Source organism: Capricornis sumatraensis, chromosome 4 (genome assembly GCF_032405125.1).
Source record: "Capricornis sumatraensis isolate serow.1 chromosome 4, serow.2, whole genome shotgun sequence".
In the NCBI taxonomy this organism is placed as follows: Eukaryota; Metazoa; Chordata; class Mammalia; order Artiodactyla; family Bovidae; genus Capricornis; species Capricornis sumatraensis.
Genome location: NC_091072.1, coordinates 100,075,793 through 100,095,474, shown reverse-complemented (window position 1 = coordinate 100,095,474; position 19,682 = coordinate 100,075,793). Strand labels below are relative to the sequence as shown.

The following is a 19,682-nucleotide window of genomic DNA, read 5'->3' as shown; positions in this document are numbered from 1 at the left end:
GTTTCCTTCTCACAATCTCTCACATTCAAGCTTCTGAGGAAGGGAGTGAGCTTTTGCTACCAAAAAAGAAAGTGAGGATGGAGTAGGGGCATCTAGGGGCTCTGATAAAGGGGGGCATGGTGGCTAGGTCTCCCAGTTGAGTCTTCTTTGCTACTTGCCTCTCTTCCTCTTGCTTTGCCTTCCCAGACCACACACCTGCGACTACATCTGCAACCCTGACTCCACCTTCTCCTGGGTCAGGCTGCTGTGCTAGGAGGTCACCCAGCCTAGGACCCTGCAGAAGCAGGGCCTCCCATGTGAGTAGGATCTGGGCTCCTTCATACAATCAGCTCACTGGCGCACCTGTAGCTGAATGTCCCTCGTGAGGCTGAGTGTGCCTGGGGGGCCAGAACCAACTCCACCAGAAGACAATGGGCCATAGACTGGTTTATCAAAGTGGCTGACAACATGTGTGTGGCTGTGCCCAGGTTGCTGGCCCAACAGCACCGCATCTGGCCCCTCTACCAGGTTGAATGCTTTCAGCTGCAGACAAGCAACAGCAGGACTGGCTACATGCTGAACCACAAGATGCTGCAGCTCTTGGCATGGTGCGGGCCTCAGGCTGCCATGTCCTTGCAGTCTTCTGCATGTCATGGGGGTGGGCAGATGTCTGCCTCAGCGGAGCTGGAATTTGTGACACCAGTGACTTCTGCGGTTGGGAGATCTCCCAGCTCTTCCCTCCCTGCCAGGAGAGGGACTCTACTATAAAGCTCTACTTCTGGTACCAGATGCTCAAAGTGAGTAGTCTGGCCTGGGGTGGTCCTCCAGGGCTGATGCTGGAGCCCTGACCAGGTGCCGTCTGAGCACATATTGTTCAGATTACAGATAAACAGATGCCACCAAGATAACCTATCCAAGATCACTTAACTATGAAGCGGAGGTACTGGTGTCAAAACCAGATTTGACTCCAAAGTTCTTGCTCTTAACCAAAGCGACCTTATTCATTCCTCCAAGCAGCCCCCTCCGGTCTTCTCTAAACTTCACACCCCAACTCCCGCCCAGAACAGGAGTCATCTTGGGAGTTAGTGACTTCTCTACTCCCTGGGTCCCCACTGTTGCTCTGACCTGCCTGTCTCCTTCCACTCCAGGAACTGTTGCACATGATGGAGTACCTGACCTACCACCTCGTCCCTCTAGATACTGCCCTGCCACCAGCCCCAGCAGGAGGCACCCGCCCTAGCCCTCTCCCACCTCCAGTTCCCCAGCCTGACCAAGGCCATTCCCTGACCCAGCTCTTCAAGAACAGACCAGCAGCTCACCCCCTAGACAAAATCACTTCCTCTTTAATTGCTGTTGATGAAGATTCACACCACTTGCCTTGGAGGAGATGAGGGGGTAGTATCCCCTGCTGCCCCCGCCCCTCTTCTCTCCCCAGTTACCTGGTCCTCTGCAAAATATTTTAGCCAGGAAAAAAAAAAAAGACCGGAAACCACTGACACAGACGGCCCAAGGGCTGGGTTGATTGAGGGAGGCGGGGCTGGGCCAGGTAAATTCACCACACCATCCCCTTTCTGGGGATGGGACGGGTGAGGGGGCGGGGTGGGGGGGGTCTGGAAACCCTCCCAGCCGCCTCACACCATCTTAACCCTGGCTGGGGGGGATCATGGGGCTGAGGGATGGGTCTGGAGCTGCTCCAGTGGGAGGGAGGGGCTGGACAGGAAGAATAGTGGGGGAGGGGTCCCATTGTAGGGGTGCCCCCTACCCCAGATCACCACGGGCGCTGCACAGTCACAGGGACGCAGTCACGGTCACAGACACTCACAACCCGAGAGCACCCCCACCCCACCCCACCCTCTGCCCACCCTTGGCTTCCCCTACCCTGAAACGCCCTCCCCAAGCCCTGCCCGCCCCGCCCCTTGGTTGGGGAACAAAGCAATAAATTACAAGGCCCCTCCCCAGTCCCCCTTAGCCCGCTCTTGCTCCGTCCCTTCTCCCTCCCAAGATAGTGAGGAGGGACCCAGGTTTTCGGCTCCCCCGACCCTTTAGTTTCCATCCATGGGTGGATGTGGGGGGAACGTCCTGATTTCCACTCCTCTTGGTCCCTTTCACGGAAAGGGTTGGGGACCCCCTACCCCCATGGGCAGCAGGGGTCCTGCCCCTCGCTGCCCTTCCCCCTTCACTGGGCAGTGAGATTAGCATGGAAGGGGTAGGGTCCCCCTTATTGGCCCCAAGTCCCAGAGCTAGCCTTCCCACGTACTAACCCCTCCCTGTGGCGTGGCGTCGCCCCAGGAGCCAGCCTGGGTAAATGCTCCCGCCGTGGGATAATCGAACACAGGCAGGACTTAGTCCTATCCCCCACCCCTAGGGGGCGCGAGCGGGCACACCCAAACGGCCAGGAGCAGGGACCTCGGCGGGCGAGTCCCTCCAGCGGGTAGACCCAGAGCAATCCGAGTGTGGAAACAGTGGAGAGGGGGCGTGTCAAGCTGGGGTCTCCATGCCTCGCTGGGGAGAGGGAAGTGAGTTTGTGTCTTCCGGGAGGCGCGGGGGCTGTGCCCTCTTGCGGGGATGGCGTGGGGGAAGAAGTGCTCCCGCGGGAACGAGGTGCGGATCGGAGAGGTGAGTGGGTGCATCTGTCCAGCGGTCCACCCGGTGTGGTCGTGCCCTGCCCGTGTGGGGGTGGGGGTGTCTCTCCGGCGGCACAACTATACCAGCGCGACTGGAGCGTCGGCTCGGCCCACGCTGGCAGCGCTGCTCCGGCGGCGGGGGCTGGGCGTGGCGGTAATGCTGGGGGTGGTGGCCGCGCTGGGAGTGGTGGCCGTGCTGCCGCCCTCACACGGGCAACCGTGCTGGAGAAGGATGTCGGCGCACAGCTGACTCCCAGCCTGGCGAGCGTAGAAGAGCGCGGTGCGGCCCTGCGCGTCGCGGGCGGACACGTCGGCGCCGTTCTAGAGAGAGCGGAGACGGCCGCGTTACGGTGCGTCCCCGGGGCCAATCCCCTCCCGCCGGCTCCCCGGGATCGCCAGGCCCACTTCCACAGGGTGCCTTTGGGGATCTCGCCCCGCGCACCGCGCGCCTGCCTGTTTCCCAGACGGAACCCTCAAACCCCTTTACAACATCCTCGGTTCACTTACCCACAGCAGCAGTTGCGTGATGACTACGTGGGAGAGCTCGGCCGCCAGGTGAAGTGGGGAGCGAAGCTGCGGGTCCTCTACGCTGGTGTCGAGCGGCCCGTGTCGCGCGTGGGCCAGAAGCAGGAGAACGGCGGCCACGTCCTGGGCCTGCACCGCGGCCCACAGCTGGCGGCCCAGCGGTTCCTCGGAAGTGCCCAGTGGTGCCAGGAACAGCAGCTGTTCGTACTTGGCGCGAATCCACGACTCACGCTCCTCCCTGCAGGACCAGAGATCAACAGGAAAGGCTCTAGGGACCTCCCACCCCAAGACCTCTGCTCCCTACCCAGGTGACCCTCCTGGGAGCTGCACACACTAAGTCGCCCCCACCCCTCTTCTGCGCGCGTACCGCGAAGAGTCCCGCGTGGGTTTGACGCGGCCCCGCGTGTCACTCTCCCACACGCGGTTGGCCATGTCGTTGCCAATGGCTGTCAGCACCAGGGTCAGCTCCCGCGGCCAGTCGTCCAAGTCGAGCGAGCGAACGCGGGACAGGTGTGTGCCCAGGTTCCGGTGAATGCCAGAACACTCGATGCAGATGAGTGCGCCCAGGTTCAGGCTGGCCCACGTGGGGTCTGGGGAGGGAATGCAGGGGTCAGCTCCCTGGCGGAGCAGCTGGACGGGCCACCCAGCAGCATTCATCAATTCTAGCGAACCACACTCCCTCCCGGGTCTCTCCACTGCCCCCTTGTGCTCACTGGGGGCCCCGCAGTCCACGCAGATTGAGTTCCCCTTGGCATTCCGGATCGCCTGGATGGCCACCGCTTCGCTTTGGCTGTCTGTGCGCAGCTGCAGAAAGGGTTGGAAGTAGTCAGACTCTCCCTCTGAGCCCTTCTCCGGACGCCTCAGACACTCACCTCTGCTTTCCGCCCAACACCCGACCCTTTACCTTGACCTTACTGCTCTCACAGCACTGGAGACTGGCTAGGATCTGACTTTCGATGGCCTGAACCCAGGCGTCCCGCTCTTCAAAACTGGCTGCCTCAAAGTGCCATGTCTGACCAGTGCTGGACACGATCAGGAACTCGAAGTTTTCCTCTAGGTGGGGGGATGGGATGGGGTCATTAGGGATAGAATTCAAACAGGAGCTGCCTCGCCCAAACCATTCCTCCCAGAGGTCCATCCCAAGCCCCTGGGAGTGGAGCAGAGTGGTTGGGGAAGCAGAGGGTGCGGGAGAGCAGGAAGCCCGAGCACATGCAGGGGAAGGCAGGGGCACCCCCACCCCTCTGCACCCCAGCTCAGCGCCCCACCCAGCTCCCCACTTGTTACCTGCTTTATAAATATTTCTTAAACTACCAAAGGATTTTAGTTTCCACATTTTGCGCTTGGCTGGTTTCCCGAAGCAAAGGAGATAGAGATAGAATGGAGAGCAAAACAGAGAAAGAGACCAAGAAAGGAGAAAAAAGAGAGGCAAATGGAGAGGTGGAGAGAGAGACAGTGACAGAGTGCCAGAGACAAAGCAGGACAGACAGATGGGGAGAGAAAGCAGAACTAAAGTCAGTGGCCCCCGAGCAGAGAAGAGCGGAAGCCAAGAGCCATGAGAGTAGGCAGATCTGGAACCTGGATCTGAGCACCCGGCAGAGAGCAGGGGCGGCAGGGACTGGGTATCATGACCAATGAGGAGCCGGGTCTCTGGGAGGGGAAGGGATAGCCAGGATCTGAGGGATCATGGGGAAGGGGGACAGGAGTTCAGAGGCCAGGGGTGAGGGGTCCCTGGGATTCAGGCAGAGTCTCATGGGTCTGTGGGAAGTCACAGGGAGGCAGGAATGGAAATCACTGTAGTCAAAGGCTGTTGTGGGAGCTTGGCAATCACAGAAAGTTATTGGGAACAGGAGCTGCGTGGGTAGACCCCAGGAGCTGAAGAGTCACTGGGGGTCACTGAAGTCAGGGACTGAGTCCTCGGGGATAATGGGGCCTTCTGGGCACAGGGGCTGGGGTGTTAAGCAGAGTTGGGTCTGGAACATGAACTAGAGGGTTATGAGGAGAGGGAGCAAGAGCTACAGACTTACAGGGGCCATTGAGAGCAGGGGCTGGGCCCTGTTGCCATAAAAGGCATTGGCTGGGGAATAGGAGGAAGCACAGGGGCTGAAAGGCATCCGTCCATTTTTCACTAAATACTGTACAGAGTGGTGATGATAGTCAAGCACTCCTCTCAGGCACCTTTCCTCCTCCTGCAGGGGTGACCTGGAGTTTGGGGGTGAGGGTCCAGGGTGAGAGTGAAACTGCCCACCAGGGCCTCACCTTCAGCCTGCCCAGCCGAGCCTTCAGTTTTAGATGGTGTCGTCAACTTTTTCCTCCTCTGCTTCTTCACCATGGGAGAAGGAGGGGGTTCCCGACTCAGGGGGCTCAGGTCTCCAGATGGGGTACAGTCTTGGGGAGGGGAACACAGCTGCCTCAGCTGCCTCCTCCACAGATTCCCTGATTTCTCCATAACCTGTCTCCCCTGAACTAGATTTGGCATTTTAGGGTCCCCCTCCTCAGCCATCCCTCTCTAGGAGGTCCCCCTTGATCAATCCTGGGGAGGAGGGCAGATGAGTGGTTTAGAGTCAGACCTGTACTCAGATCCTGGCTCTGCCACTTACTGGCCTTGAGACCTTGAGCAAGTCACTTAATCTTCTGAGTCTCAGTTTCTTCATCCCTAAAATGGGGATAATAATCTTGACCCAACAAGGTTGTTGTGAGGACCACTTGTTACAATGTTACTTGCTACTTGTTTAAAAAATACATATTTCCAAACATTCCAAATGTTGATGGCTGGCTATGTGCAGGACAATGTTCTCAGTTTAAGCCTCAAAGCAACCGTCTGAGGTAGAAACTATTATCTCCATTTTACAGATGAGGAAACTGAGATGTGGAGAGGTCAAGTAACTTGCCCAAGTGGCAAGCCAGGATTCAAGTTCAAGTTCAGGCAGCTTAGCTCTAGAACCCACTTGTCTTAGCCATTTTGCTAAACACAATATGACTGAGCTTGGTGCCTGGGTACCCAGTCAGTGCTTGGGGTGTCCACTTATTCACTGAGTCCAGCCTCCAAGCTCCCACCCCAGTTTTAGTTCCCTCCGCATCCCTTCTGGATCTGGAAGACAGCAATGGAGGATGATTCCTTACTGACCGGTGCTGAGGGCTCGTGCCAGGCTCCGGTCTGGCTTCAGCAGGTGCTTGGATGTCTGGTCTGGTGGTGGCTGCAGGGAGCTAGGGCTGGGGCTGGGGCTTGGGGTAGGAGTGGTGGCTTCTGTCAGATGGGGAAGAAAATAAATCCTCAGTGAGTCAGTCTCTGAGTGATTCCTTACGTGGTCCCTTGTCATTACCCACCTTCCCATTTAACCAGTCCCATTCTCCTCTTCCTCCCTCCTCTTTTTCCTAGCCCTGGCCCCTCTCCTGCCCCTTTGTCAGCAGCCTCACTCACCAGGACCTTCTCCCATCTGGACAGTGCTCATGTCCTTGACCAGCCCGTTGATGCTGGCTGAGGGGCCAAAAGCAGAGATGGCCCGTGGGGGCCGCTTGCCAGGGACTTTTACTGTTGTTCGTAGTAAGTCCATCTCCTTGCCATGGGTACTGTGGATGTAATCCTACAGGAGTATAGGGGTTGAGAGTGTAGGGAATGTTGGGGTCCTCAGTAGTGCTGGGAGGCAGCCAATATTATCGGCAGAGAGGGACTGGAGAGAGGGCTCTGGGAGCTGACTGGGTTGGGATGAGCCCAACAGACTGGGCCCAGCACTGTCTCCCCCAGAAAGCATCCCTGAATGGCAGGCCAGGTTAGAGGTCTTTTCTCCATCTGCTCGCACTAGATTGCAAGTCCTCAGGAGATGGATTTACCTTTCTATCTGCAACATGGGCACATGGTAGCTGCCTAACAGATGTTTTGCTAAAGTAAAAAGAAGAGGACTAGCGCTTCCCAGAACCAGTGTTGATATCTGCTAGAGGCACAGACTGGAAGAGCTAGAAGTGCACCCAAGGCCAGCCCCTGTAGCCCAGCCAGTCTCTGGCACTCACATTAATGCTGGGGTGGTAGAGTAGGAAGCCATTACTGGACAAGGTCACATATTTTTTCTTCCATTCTTTGTTCAAGGAGTTGCCACTTCGCTTTAGTAGGAAGCTCTGAAGAATGGAAAGAGACATGTGGGAGAAAACCCAGTGAAGACCAGCTCCCCCCAGCCCAACCCCAGTCCCTGAACCACCCACCTGTTTGATGGGGATGGCTCGCCCACTTCCCGTTGTCTCTCCCCGACTGTCCAAGCTCCGTTTCTCAGAGTCACTGCCCCGACGATTCTGGAATGGTTATTGGCATCAATTAGAGGATGGATATGCTGATGGAAGGACATGAGAGACAGATGAAGGGCCAACAGAGAGATTTAGGGACCAGGGAAGATAGGCATGTAACAGGGGACAGGCAGATAGGGGGTTAGAGTGTCCAATACCGCAAAAAGGCTGGTCCTACGCTTGGCCGCCCGGTGCAGGGACCCTGGGGTGCTCAATCCGGCCACTGCAGCTGCCTCAGCCCGGAGCTCCCGGTGACCGACATTGGGTGAGGACGGGAGAGAGGAAGAGTAGTCGCTAGTGTGGCCCCCGTTACCAGCCTGCAGGCAAACAGAGGGCTCAGAACTGCCGAGGGGCCCCCAGCCCACCAGGCTACAGTCATATCAAGTGATGAGGCATTTGAGATAGTCCCTCGTCTCATCACCATTTATTTGTATTATCATTAATAATAAAACTGCTCACTAGCATTGTCACAGTGCTTTAGATTTTACAGAGGTTGACTTCACAAGTATTATGCCATACAATTTTCCTGACAACCTTGGGATGTTTAGGTGAATTGCTCAAGGACGCTACAAATGGTGTTTCAAACCTGGTTGATTTCCAGTCCGATGCATTTTCTACAAACTGTCACCACCATTTCCATCTGTCCTCACCCCCACAACTTCCTTGGGTTCTTTGTGCCTCTCCTTGGATCACCAGCCCCTCCTCTAATTCCCACCAGCCCTTCTTTGGACCATGAAATCCTGACTCACCTGCCCAGCTACAGGAGTGGAAGCTGCTGAGTGGCTTGGGGAGCTGGGGAGGGACTTGCAGGCAGCCAGAAGCTGCTGCTGCTTTCGCAAGGTCACCACTTTCTGGGCCACTAGGGGAGGGGAGGGGAAGAAGGCATGAGCAGGGCAGATACCCAAGACCACCCTTTCATGCCCAACTTTGAGAAATGCCCAGGAGATAACAGGCTCCAACTTCCTTGTCACTGTGGCCTTGCCAGCTCCTCCTGCCCAGAAGGACCTGTGGCTATTAAGCAAATCTTCTCTGACCTCCCTGGTCCCTCCTCCCTCCCACACAGGCTAATTTCCTGTTGCTCACAGAGGGAGGCCTGGAGGTGGGACCTTGAGGAATATCTAAGTTCCCTGCTCCCCAACACATGCAAGGGATGGCCAAGCTCACCCTCCTGGAACACCCGATCCACATTGAGCCCATAGGTTGCACAAGTCTCATAGTAGCTGCAGCGCTTCATATCAGCACACAGAGCTCTGGCGCGAGCATCGCCCACCACGCGGGGGGAGGAAGCACTGATCCTGTCTGAGTGGACGAGAGAGAAGGGGTAGTGGATGAGGGCGCCCATGCACACTTGGCTGCCTTCCTTTCTTCTGGGTTCTAGTCCTAGTCTGGGACTGCTGCTGCTGCTGCTAAGTCGCTTCAGTCGTGTCCAACTCTGTACGACCCCATAGACAGCAGCCCACCAGGCTCCCCCATCCCTGGGATTCTCCAGGCAAGAGTACTGGAGTGGGTTGCCATTTCCTTCTCCAATGCATGAAAGTGAAAAGTGAAAGTGAAGTCGCTCAGTCATGTCCAACTTTTTGCGATCCCATGGACTGCAGCCCACCAGGCTCCTCCATTCATGGGATTTTCCAGGCAAGAGTACTGGAGTGGGGTGCCATCGCCTTCTCCGCTGGGACCACTAGGGATAGGGTATGAGACGATATCCCTCCTATGACCGGGTGCAATGGGAGCGTATAGTCTTTTCTGAATGTTGGGCCCAGCTGCATCACGAGTAGGCTGGGTGAGCTCAGTGTGCCAGTCTCCAGAGCTGACTGGAATGTCCTGATAAGGTCTGACATGGCTGACACTCTTGAGTGGCACTCCCCCTGCCCTGCAAATTCAGTGAGTCCTGAACTGAGTGGGAGGACACCTGGCAGCATATGAACTGGGATGAGGCTAAAGGTCCATGGTAAAAGGTGGACTGTTCATCTGCAGCAGGAAGCCAAGAGGCAAGCAACAGGTGGAAACAGCCATCTGCAGGACAGGCATCTAGACAGAAAGACCTGCCAGCTTCGTACAGGTGAGTCCTGGAGAAGCTTTTCCTGGCTCTGCTGGTGAAGAGGGCCTGGTGGTGGCATCAGGAAACAGCAGTGTGAGAACACCAAGCAGGTGACATCTCAAAGGAAGGAGGTTGCCATTGCAGCTGTCCTTCCTGGAAGGTCCTCTTTTCTCTCTCAGACCTTGGGGAGTTTGTGTTTTGTTTAACGACTCTTATTTAGAGACCAGACTCTGTCCAGAGGGTTACTGAAATCCAGTGGCCCTGTCCACACACCTTGCCAAGCTCTCACTTGTGTTGGGTGATACCCAGTAGCAGCCCCCCTGAAAGCTGTGCTTCCCCAGCCCCTCCTTACCTTGTGTTCCCACCAGTGCCAGGGCAAGGCCTCCTCGTCCCTCACCCCGAAGGGAGCTCAGCTGCCCGTGAAGACGGCTCACGGCCTGGAAACTGTTCTCATCCTCCAGGCTGAAGACGAAAATCACAGCATCTGCCCAGCCTGAGAACTTGCGGAGGGTGAGGGAGCAAATGGATGGTCAGACAGGTCCACTTCTCTGGATGTTATTCCCAAGGAGACCTGGGAAACCAGAGGCCTCTCCTTTGGCCAGTGCTGACCCCAGCCCACCTGCCTACCCCATCATCTCATCCCTCACCTTGGCATCGGGTGCCCCAGCTTCCTCTCGGATCAACACCAGATGAGTCTGTCCATCCACCAACATTTCTTTCTTGTGCTGCTCACCTGTCCAGAAGAGTTGGGAGTGATAGGAGGTCAGAGGTCACAGGTCACCAAATCTCCCCATGCTCCCTGTGTTTTAGCTGTTGTGGCTGCATTCTTCTCTCTGGTCACCATAGCTGCAGAGTCATCGATCACACTGCCCAGATCCCTGACCCCAACCCTTAGGTTACTATGGGTCCTGAGAACTCACTCTCTGTCTTCTCCAGCACCTGGTATGAACCAGTCAGGAACCGGTGGATAAGCGATGACTTCCCACTCCGGGCATCACCCAGCACACCCTGAGGAAAGGTTGTAGAGCAGAGATGGAAGGAATTAAGAAGAGGCAGGACGACTGAGTCTGAACATTCCAGAGAACTCTAAGAGACTGGCAGTGTTAAGTCTTCCAAGCAGGGTTCTACAGGGCCTGGGTGACATCAGTCAGGAGGGCATTTGCAAGGATCAGGCCACGAGTGTTGTAAGAAATGATCCCAAGCTAGAAGTGGACCACAAGCTGAAGAATGTCAATTCAGTGCCTTTTTTTTTTTTTTTTTTTGGTATTCTGTTGTTTAGGAAACATACCAGATGCATGTCTGGTGAGGGACATGTTACAGTTCTAGGCAATAGTTGGAAAATTTTACCCAATTCTAGGCAACAGAACATGAAGGACTGAAGGGGAGAAGTCAGAAATGAGGAGAAATCTGGAAGAGGACCATGGACCAGCAGGAAGAAGGGAAACTATAGTAGGAAAAGTTATGAGGATGTATCAAGCCCCAGGAAGGTGCTATGAAGGTAGAATCTCAGAACTGGAAAACTATTCCCCATTCTCATAGAGGGAGGGAAGGGAAGAGGTGAAGGCAAGAGAGCTGAGTGCCAGTGGCAGAGAGATCAACCTTCACACAGACCAGGAGACTGGGTTACCTACCAGGCGCAGTTCAGGAATGGAGCGGCTCAAAGTCCATTCCTGGCTATTGACCACAGCTTCTGTAACAGAAAAGGAGTCTTAAGAGGGATACTCCAGGCCAAGGAGGGCTCCCAACCCTGTTACCCCTCCTCCTTTTGTAGTTGCCCTGCCTGGGCTGGAGAGCTGTGTGGAAAAGCTGAGTTGAGAGTGGTCCCCAGTCCTCCCATCCTAGTCTCTCTCCCCACAGCTGTTGCTGCCGCTCAGCGGTTGCTTAGCAACGGAGCCAGCAAGACAAAAATACTTCAGTGGGCATCTCCCTTAAAACACATCCCCAAACATGAGTCCCTGCCCCAAACTGGGGGACCAAGGCTCTGACAGTTGACGGGGTCTTCTCTCTGGAAGACAAAAAGGTGTCCAGCTCACCAAACTGACTGATTCCCAGGGTAAATCCCCAGAAAAAAGGACTGGGACATAGGAGGGAGTGGGTCCACCTCAATCTCCCTTTCATAGAACCGAACCTGAAGTGAAGATATCATTCCCCCTTTTCAAGGTCAACGGCACTGTGGCCCTGACCCCTCCCCACAGCCCAAGGAATGGAGGTTGGATTTTTCTATACGCCCCTCTGATACCCTTCTCACCAGCACCCTCCAGAAGAACGATGGGGAACCGGGCTCCACTCCCAGGCCGAGAGAAGCCACCGGCCTGGGGAGGGATAGAGTGGGGGGGTGGGAGAGGAAAGATGCTCCTTCCGCCCGCCGGGTCCAGCCCCCGCGCCTGACACTAGCCGGACGTTCCCGGGGCGCCGCAGCTGCGGCGGGAACTCCGGGATCCAGAGCCATCTGCTCCCACCCGCTCGAGAGCCAAACCCCGGGGGCCGCCTGCGCTCCCGGACTCGCCACCTCTCCCGGGAGTGTGAGCTGAACCGAGACGCCCTCGCCTCTCTCTTCTAGAAAATAAATAAATAAAGACCACCACCACCACCGCCCCCCCAACCGGAAAAAGACAGTACTTTCTCCGTACCCACTCCCAAGTCTCCAGGAGTAAGAATTGCCTTTGCAGCAGTTCCACCCCACTGAGTCACTCCCGGTCAGGCCCCCTAGGAATTTCAATGCGCTCTGGGGCTGGGGTGGGCGGTGGGGGGAGAGTGAGGCTACCTATCCGCCCCCTCTCACTTCACACGCCAAGTGTTCAGCACGTTCCAGCCCCCGTGCACTCCCGTACTGCCCAATTCGCCTTCACTGAATGGAAAGAACCCTGTCCCTTCCTGCTAGAAACCTCACCAGCCTGCTCTCAGCCCAGCAAAAGACCTGTCCCTGGCGAGGACCGTCTGCAAGGTCACTCTGATCACCCACCCCAAGTGCTCAGGAGAAACTGAGGCTTCCCCACCTCCTTTCTCCTTCAGTAACCCTCTGGGCAACGCAAAGCTGTTTCCATGCTCCCAGAGGCCAGCTGAAGCTGGGAGTGGAGTCTGGGGCTTCTCTGGGAGCAATTTCCTACAGCCATGCTGACCAAGGGCATTATTTATCCCAGAAAGCTCTGAGGCTTTCTGAGTCCCTCTGACATCGTCGTCTTTCATGTCCCACAATGCCTACTCACCCCGCTTCCAGGACCTCTTATCCTTTTTGCCCCAGTTCTTGGCAGAGAAATGAACCTGGTTCATCCATCCACCCAAGAAGCTTCTCTCAGTCAGTCCTGGACACCACTCCTCCACCCCAAGCTGAGCATTCCAGGTGCCCTCCCCTCCCTGTCCTCAGGCCCTGGGCCTACTCACTGGGGGAGGCGCGGAGCTCTGCACCCAGCAGCTCCCTAGACCCGCTGCCAGAAGACAGGACCGGCGGACCGGGAGGGGGCCCGGGACCAGGAGGCCCTCCTGTGCTCTTGGTAAAGATGCCGCTGATAAACTTGAGCATCTTGCGATCTCGAGTGGATGCTCGGCCCCCCTCCCGGCCCCGTTTCAGCCCGGGAGCTGGAGGCTCCAGAGTGATTGGAGGTGCAGGCCCGGTGGGCAGCGCGGAGGCGGCGGTGACAGCAGAGGTGGGAGTCAGGGTGGCTGGGACGGTTAGCGGAGGAGGAGAGCCGGCAGGCGGTCCCGGGTGCAAGTCACTGTTGTCCAAGGTCTTACTCTTGCCTTTCCGAGGGGACAGCTTCCCTCGGACTCCGGGCACAGCCCCGACCCCACCAGAGGTCGTGGCTGCCGCTCCCCCTCCCCCTGCGGCGCCGGCGGCGGCCGTAACTCCAGTCCCGGCGCTGCTCTTTGACCCCTTGACCCTGGGCTTGCCCTCGCTTTCGGGCCATGACAGGCGGCTACCGGCGCCCTTGCCCCCGCCGGCTTTGGCGCCACTCGTGGTCACGGTCTTGCAAGGCTTGGGAGCCGGCGGAGGAGGCGCCACCTTGAGCCTCCGGCTGCCGGTGCCGGGGTGCGGGGAGGACGAGCCGGGGACGCCGACGCCCGCCCGGCCTTCGGGTTCCGGGCCCCCCCAGCTCGGGCTGCTGAGCAGGGGGCGCCGGGAGGAGGTGGGGGCGCCCCCGGGCTTGGGGTCTGGACTCAGGCCCCCGGAGAGCGGGGGTCCGGGAGGGGCGGCCCAGAGGGAGAGGCGGCGGCCGGGAGCCGGGGAGACGGGGCGGGCCGGGCTGGCCGGAGCCGGGGACAGGGCGAGGGGCTCGGCGCCCCCGGCGCCCGCGCTGCTCGTGCTGATCCACAGCGCATCCTGCCGGTGGAAGAGCCGCTCGTGCCGCTTCTTGCCCGGCTCCTCAGCGCCTCGGGGGCTGCCGGGATCCGCGGTCTCGGTACGTCTGGTCCCAGGGGCGCCGGCTGCGGCCGCAGACGGAGAAGGCGGCGGCGGAGGCACCGACTCGAGCTTGACCAGGGTCAGCGAGATGAGGTAGGTCGTTGTCCGGCGCTGGAGCGCGCCCGCGCCCCGGCTCATGGGGCCCCGAGACCCCCGAGCTGGGGAGGGGAGGGAACTCCCCCGGACTGCCTCAGGGGGGCCCGGCCATGGGGCCGCCCTGCTCGCTGCCCCCAGCCCCCGGACCCCGCTGAGCCCCCGGCCCGGCTCCGCTGTCGCCGCCGCCGCCGCCGCCTCCGCTTGCGCCCCCCTCCCATCACACGGGGCGCCCCCTCCCCATGCTCCCCGCCCTGCGCCCCCACCCCGTTGGAACCCCGGGACCTTGGTGCTGCTCCAAGGAGGCGCGCCGGACCCTGCACCCCGGCCTGGGTGGGGGCGCTGAGATGGGCGGGGGAGGGCGGGGAGGACTGTAGTGGGGGCAAAAGGGGAGAGGGAGGAAAACGGGGCAGAAAAGAGGAACCCGGGGCTGAGGGAGAAGAACCGGTGCGGGGGAGGCAGGGGCGGGGAACGGGGGCTCGAGGGACAGGGGCCGCGGATGGGGGTCGAGAGGGGGTCTTTAGGAGGGTGGGAAGCTAATGGGGCTGGTCGTGCGGGGGATTCGCAGGGGCGCGGGGAGGATGCTGGGCATGGAGATACAGGCGCCGGCGGGGGAGGAAGGAGGGAAGCCGGAGGGGGTGGGAACCCACAGGTCTGGGGTCCGGGAGAGGAGGGGCGTGAGATCCGGGCGCAGGGTCCGGGGGGCTCGCCGGGGCTCGGCTCGGTCCGGATGCGCGCTGTGTCCGGGCGCTCCCCTCACAGTGAGGAGGAGGCGGCCCCCCTGCCCCCCCACCCAATCTCCCCCCCACCTTCTCTCCACCAGCACGGCTGTCTGCGAAGGCGGTGCAAAATCCAGGACTGGATTTCTCTCCCAAATCCTGGGCTGGATTTCCTGGAACTTGGACTCATCTACTCCAACATCGAGCCCCCTCCCCTAGCACACCTCGGTTAGGAAGCGCTACTGTTGGGTGTGGCCTTTAGGCAAGAGAGTAAAAATCGTTGTATGGGTGGGCAATACCGGCGAAAACGGAGCAAATTCGGATTCACTGTCAATTCCGGGGAGGCTGACGTGCGAAAATGGGGAGCCTTGAAATCCCTTTTCCAAGACCCCTTGTTTTCCCCAGGTACTTGCACGGGTTCCTCTTCCCACGACCCAGCCCCGTCGTCCACCCCCACCTTCCACACGCAGTGCGTTGACTGGGCCATGACTTGAGCCTAACTGTCCCAAAGTGAACTTGGAAAGTGTTCCCTGGGGATGGGGACAAACATGGAACTCAGCAGGGTGGGTGGAAGGAGGGGTTGCCTCAAGTGGAGAGAGATCTACGGAGTGGAGGAGCCCGGCGGAAAAGTGAGTCCCAAGGTTCCAGCTCTGGGTGGAAGGAGAAAGAAGACGTCTACAGATCGACACCACCCCCCATACCAAAATGCATCCGGTCTCCATAGCAACCGTAGCTCCAAGAGCGCCTCAGAAAGAGCGGGGATAAGCAGAGAGGAGGATCGGTGTGTATGGTGTGTGGGGGGACCGGCTGAGTAGTGGAGGCACCACCTTCACACCTGGTTACACGCATGCCGAACATTTAGCGGCTCAACATAAAGACCCCGTCAGCTGAGGCAGAGGGTACAGGCCTCCTCTAAGTTCCATTCAATCTCCTGAGGTTTTCGGGGTGGGGCTTTTTTCCGAAGGTTAAAGAGGAGATAGAATGAAAAACGCCTTCTCTGTGTCCTCCAGCCTTTTAGGGACCCTGGAGTTAAAGGCTGACTGTCCTTAAGCCCAGGAGAAGGGTGAAAGGGCTAGGCCGATGGAGGACAGACGATGAGATGGGCAGGTGTGCACCAGTCGAGGGAGGCCTCCATTCCAGCCTTGAAGTCCCCTCCCTGGGACTCGGGGAGTCTCAACGTTCCCCTAATTTGGCGTCCCACCCTCCTGACGCAGCGGAGACTATAATAAGTGCTGCCGTGGGCGGCTCTTGGAGGCAGAAGCCGGCGGCATGCTGGGCCTGGTAGGGGATGAGGGGGGGGACGGTACCAGGATGCTGGGTGCCCTTTGTTCTCCCTGAAACTTGTACCCAGTCCCTCCGCGGTCCTCAGTCAGCACCCACCAGCGCCCCCCTCCCACCCTCAGCAGAAGGATGACACCATCCCCAGAACAGAAGACCCTTCAACAGACTTTTCTGAAAGAGAGGGTGAAAATGTGTTGCCTCTGGCTTAATATTCCTTCCTTTGGTTGCCTCAGTTTTCGTTTATGTTCAATGGGAACAGAATCCTGACTCTTAGAGTGGAGTGGAACAAATCAGTTAGGAAGAGTGGTTTTCTGAGTTCAGCCTCCACTCTTCCTCTCTCTCTCCTCTCCAAAGATAAGCTGTGTTCCTCTACCTGGCCTAAACCCTTCCTCACCCACTCTTTCTTTTTCTCCCCTAAGCAGTGGGTGGTGCTTGGAGTTCCTCCCTAGGAGGCCTCATGGGGCCACTCCCCGCTAGGTCTCCTTTTCTAACCCCTGTAGAGAAGGTATCAGCTGTAATTCTTGGCAAAAGATGGGGGAGAAATGGTGAGAGGGGTACCAGTGGAAGAAAGGCAATGAAAAAGGAATTAGACTGTTCCCTTAGGAACTTGAACCAAACTGTTCCTTCCCCAAGTGAACCAAAAGTTCCTGTTGGCCTCTATCAGAGGGGTCTGGCAGGAATCATCCTTGATGGGAAGAACAGTCTCTTGCCCACTCACCCCCCACCACAACCCCCAGGTAAGCAGCTAAGCATGGAGAGCCTGGAAGAGACCAGGGTATAATGGAGGATATACTTCACCCAGACACCTTTAGTGAGCAAAGTAGCTAGCTTTTATTGGCTCTTTGCAGCTTCAGAGGCAAATTAAATGACACCAGACCAGAGATGACCTCCAGCTCCACTAGTTCCTTAGTGGTGGGGCCTTGTGGATAGAGAGAGGCCTCTCCTGCCAGGGCCCCACCACAGGATTGAAGGCTGGGGTGGGCAGGAGGATGTGGCAGATGGTGTTGCCATGGCAGCACTTCCTCCCTGTGTTGTCATCACTTGCTCTAATGGCACTAAGGAGGTAGAGCGGAAGGTGTGTGTGTGTTGGGGGGGAGAGACAGGAACAGGAGCACAGGGAGGAAAGGGGACCGAGGAGAATACTGGGGACTTCTCTGCACTTTCAGCTGGGCAGAGCATGCTGTGTGAGTGTTATGTGTGTCTGGGAGCCTGAGATACTCTGCGTGGTGTATTTCTGGCATGTGTGTGAGTGTGTGTTCTCTCTACAGCTGGAAAACAAGAGGTCCTTCGTGGGTCCTGGGAATGACCACATTATCCAGTCCTGGAACCTCCTGTCCCAAACTGCTTCCTGCCCCAGACTCCCCCAGCAGGGTCCAAGTCTACCATGGGTCTGTCACAGCCTGTCTTCCTCATGCTCACCCACTTCTCCATTGCCAAGGTCAGCTCAGCAATGATCTGTATTTTGATCCCCTGGGAGGAGGAGGAGAATTGGGGAAAGAGAAAAAATGACACCTCCTCTGTCTTTTTCCATCCTTTCCAGATGTATTCTTTCCCCAAGTCCAAGGTCCATCTTGGGAACCAAAAAGTGGCTGATTGGGAAATGATGGATGACCTGGCAAGCCCTTATACGCCCCTGATGGTCCTCAAGACACCGAAGTTGGGAGCTAATCCTTCTCTTACCTCGTATGCTGTCCAGCGAGGCTTGAATACTGTTCCGAAGTTCAGGGTCGCTCACCCTCTCTGCCAGCTTCCTGAGGCGGTTTAGAGCCTGCCTGGCCACCTCATGTCGTCTGACTTCTGCTCTCACTGCAGCTACAGCCAACTGCCTCTGGGCATGCATGTTGCCCAGACCTGTCCTGCTGGGCTAAGAGCAACCACTGGCCCTGAAGCCCATGGCCCCACAATCCCCAAACCTCAGAAGGCCCCTTCTGCTCAGCCTCAGAACTCCCTCCCCTGCCCGCCCTTCCGTCTGTCTGTCGACTTCACTTCCTGACTGGTGAGTTTCAAACCCACAGCCTGGGTCAGCACTACCTCCTGCACCACCCACCCCCTCTAGCGTTGGCCCATCAGCTCTGCCAGCCAGCCCCTGCCACAATTGCCCAGCCAGGTGGATGGAGAGGCCTCAATGAGCATCCGAGGGCCTCCTGTGGGAGGTAGCTAATTAAGATGGGTGTTGGTAAGGGGAGACTGTGGCATGTCACGTCCCAGATGCAGTCCCAAACTCCTGATGACCTATAGGTTTGTGTGCAGTCTCAAACCCTCACAGGAATCCACACACTCTTGGTCTGGCACCTTTAATGCCCTGCATTCCAGCTTACGGCTGTACTCCCCACCTACTCTGCACATCCAAAGGGTTCACACACTTAACATCTTGCAATGTAACCCTTCCTTAGTCGGCTACCCCACTGCAACCATCTCCTGCTTAAAAGGGCCAAGCAGGCCCAGGGAGAACAAGTTATGGAGGATAGTAACCTGTAACCAGACAAAACCACTAGGCTCCATGTTCAGTTACTTTCATAATAATTGACTTGTCTATAACACTTAATAGTTTACAACACACTTTCATATATATTGACTTCACAACAGGCCCAAGGGGTAGGATTTTTATCCCTCTTTGGCAGAAAAGGAAACTGAAGCTCAGAGAGGCCAGTAAGAGGTGACACAAAGATAAGGATTTAGGTATTCTGATTATAATTCTGATACACTTTTCACTACACCGCCCAACTAAGACACTCGCCAACCAGATCCCCTTATGCCTGATACCACTGTCCTGTCCTTGATTTAGTGCCTGAAAGAGGGTGGGTGAGGAATTGAAGGACAGAAAGAAGATGCGGTAGGGGGAGGGAGTGAAGAGGAAAACAGTGGGTAGTTTGATGTAATCATTTTGTTTCAGGACTTATAAACCTTTCTGGCCCTGCCAAATGCCCTTTCTGTATATCTTACTGATACTAATTTGTGATGGATGAGGGATTTTAATATATAAATGTGTAGTTGGAGATAAGAGAATTAGATTCAGGATTACCCACTGGAAACTGTAAAATAGCCCAAAAGATAATAACTAGCAGTGAGCGTTTACTATGTGCCAGGTAACCATTCTACGTATATTCTAAGCATTCTATATATATTAACTCATTCAATTTTCACAACACAAGAGGTAGGTGTATGGTTATTTATCCCCATTTTACAGATGAGGAAACAGGCACAGGGAGCTTAAGTAACTGGCCAAAGGTTACACAGCTAGTAAGCCGCAAAGTTGGAAGCCCCTGCGATCTGACTTGAGCGGTAAGATGGTGCCACTTAGGCAGTCATAGAAACTAAGTACACACAAATGTAAATTATTCTGTAGGGCTGAAGGGAGGTTTTTCATTTGTGTTCCTACTACCACTGCCTCTTTGTTTTGGTGGAAAGAGGAACTATGTCTTTTCCTATCCCCACGCAAAAGGTGGTGCGTCAAAGCACTTATTCCTTAATAAACAGATATTGATCAACCACTACGCCCGCCCCTGGAGTGAAAATGTGAAGAAGACTCCGCCTTCCCCTGATATTTATTCATATTCCAGGCCCCTCCCTTTGTCTTTTTTCTTTTTTTTTTTTTTACCGCCCAGGATCAGGCATGTGCTCTGAAGACTCCAGCACACTCATGTGCGTCTTGTGGTATTGTCACATACAGGAATGCGCCGCTCCGAGGCTGCTAATTTTCCTACTGAATTTCTAGCATGTTCACAGCCCATCAGGAGGGGATATGGATCAGG

At 56.8% G+C, this 19,682-nt stretch overlaps 1 protein-coding gene across 2 annotated transcripts; it reads right to left on the bottom strand.

Moving 5' to 3' along the window:
• Positions 1-2,681: 2,681 nt before the first annotated feature.
• Positions 2,682-17,770, bottom strand: AGAP2 (ArfGAP with GTPase domain, ankyrin repeat and PH domain 2). 2 transcript variants are annotated; one of them, XM_068970523.1, is made up of 19 exons: positions 12,820-13,975; positions 11,070-11,128; positions 10,359-10,446; positions 10,086-10,171; positions 9,791-9,938; positions 8,565-8,699; positions 8,150-8,259; positions 7,559-7,717; positions 7,323-7,409; positions 7,134-7,238; positions 6,547-6,709; positions 6,253-6,372; positions 5,385-5,513; positions 4,413-4,472; positions 4,033-4,181; positions 3,842-3,932; positions 3,496-3,718; positions 3,111-3,366; positions 2,682-2,924 (listed from the first exon to the last, which is right to left on the bottom strand). In XM_068970523.1, the coding sequence occupies exons 1-19, from the start codon at positions 13,973-13,975 to the stop codon at positions 2,682-2,684; spliced, it is 3,567 nt and encodes a 1,188-aa protein (XP_068826624.1). The 2 variants fall into 2 exon arrangements, with proteins under 2 accessions (XP_068826624.1, XP_068826625.1); XM_068970524.1 differs by lacking the exons at positions 4,413-4,472; positions 12,820-13,975 and adding an exon at positions 17,611-17,770.
• Positions 17,771-19,682: the final 1,912 nt, after the last annotated feature.

Coding starts and splice junctions, on each gene's coding strand:
- AGAP2 (XM_068970523.1), bottom strand. CDS start 13,975: ATGAGCCGGGGCGCGGGCGCGCTCCAGCGCCGGACAACGACCTACCTC. Junction 10,172..10,358: donor GGTGCTGGAGAAGACAGAGA/GTGAGTTCTCAG, acceptor TCTTCTGGACAG/GTGAGCAGCACAAGAAAGAA. Junction 7,718..8,149: donor CCACTCCTGTAGCTGGGCAG/GTGAGTCAGGAT, acceptor GTTTGCCTGCAG/GCTGGTAACGGGGGCCACAC.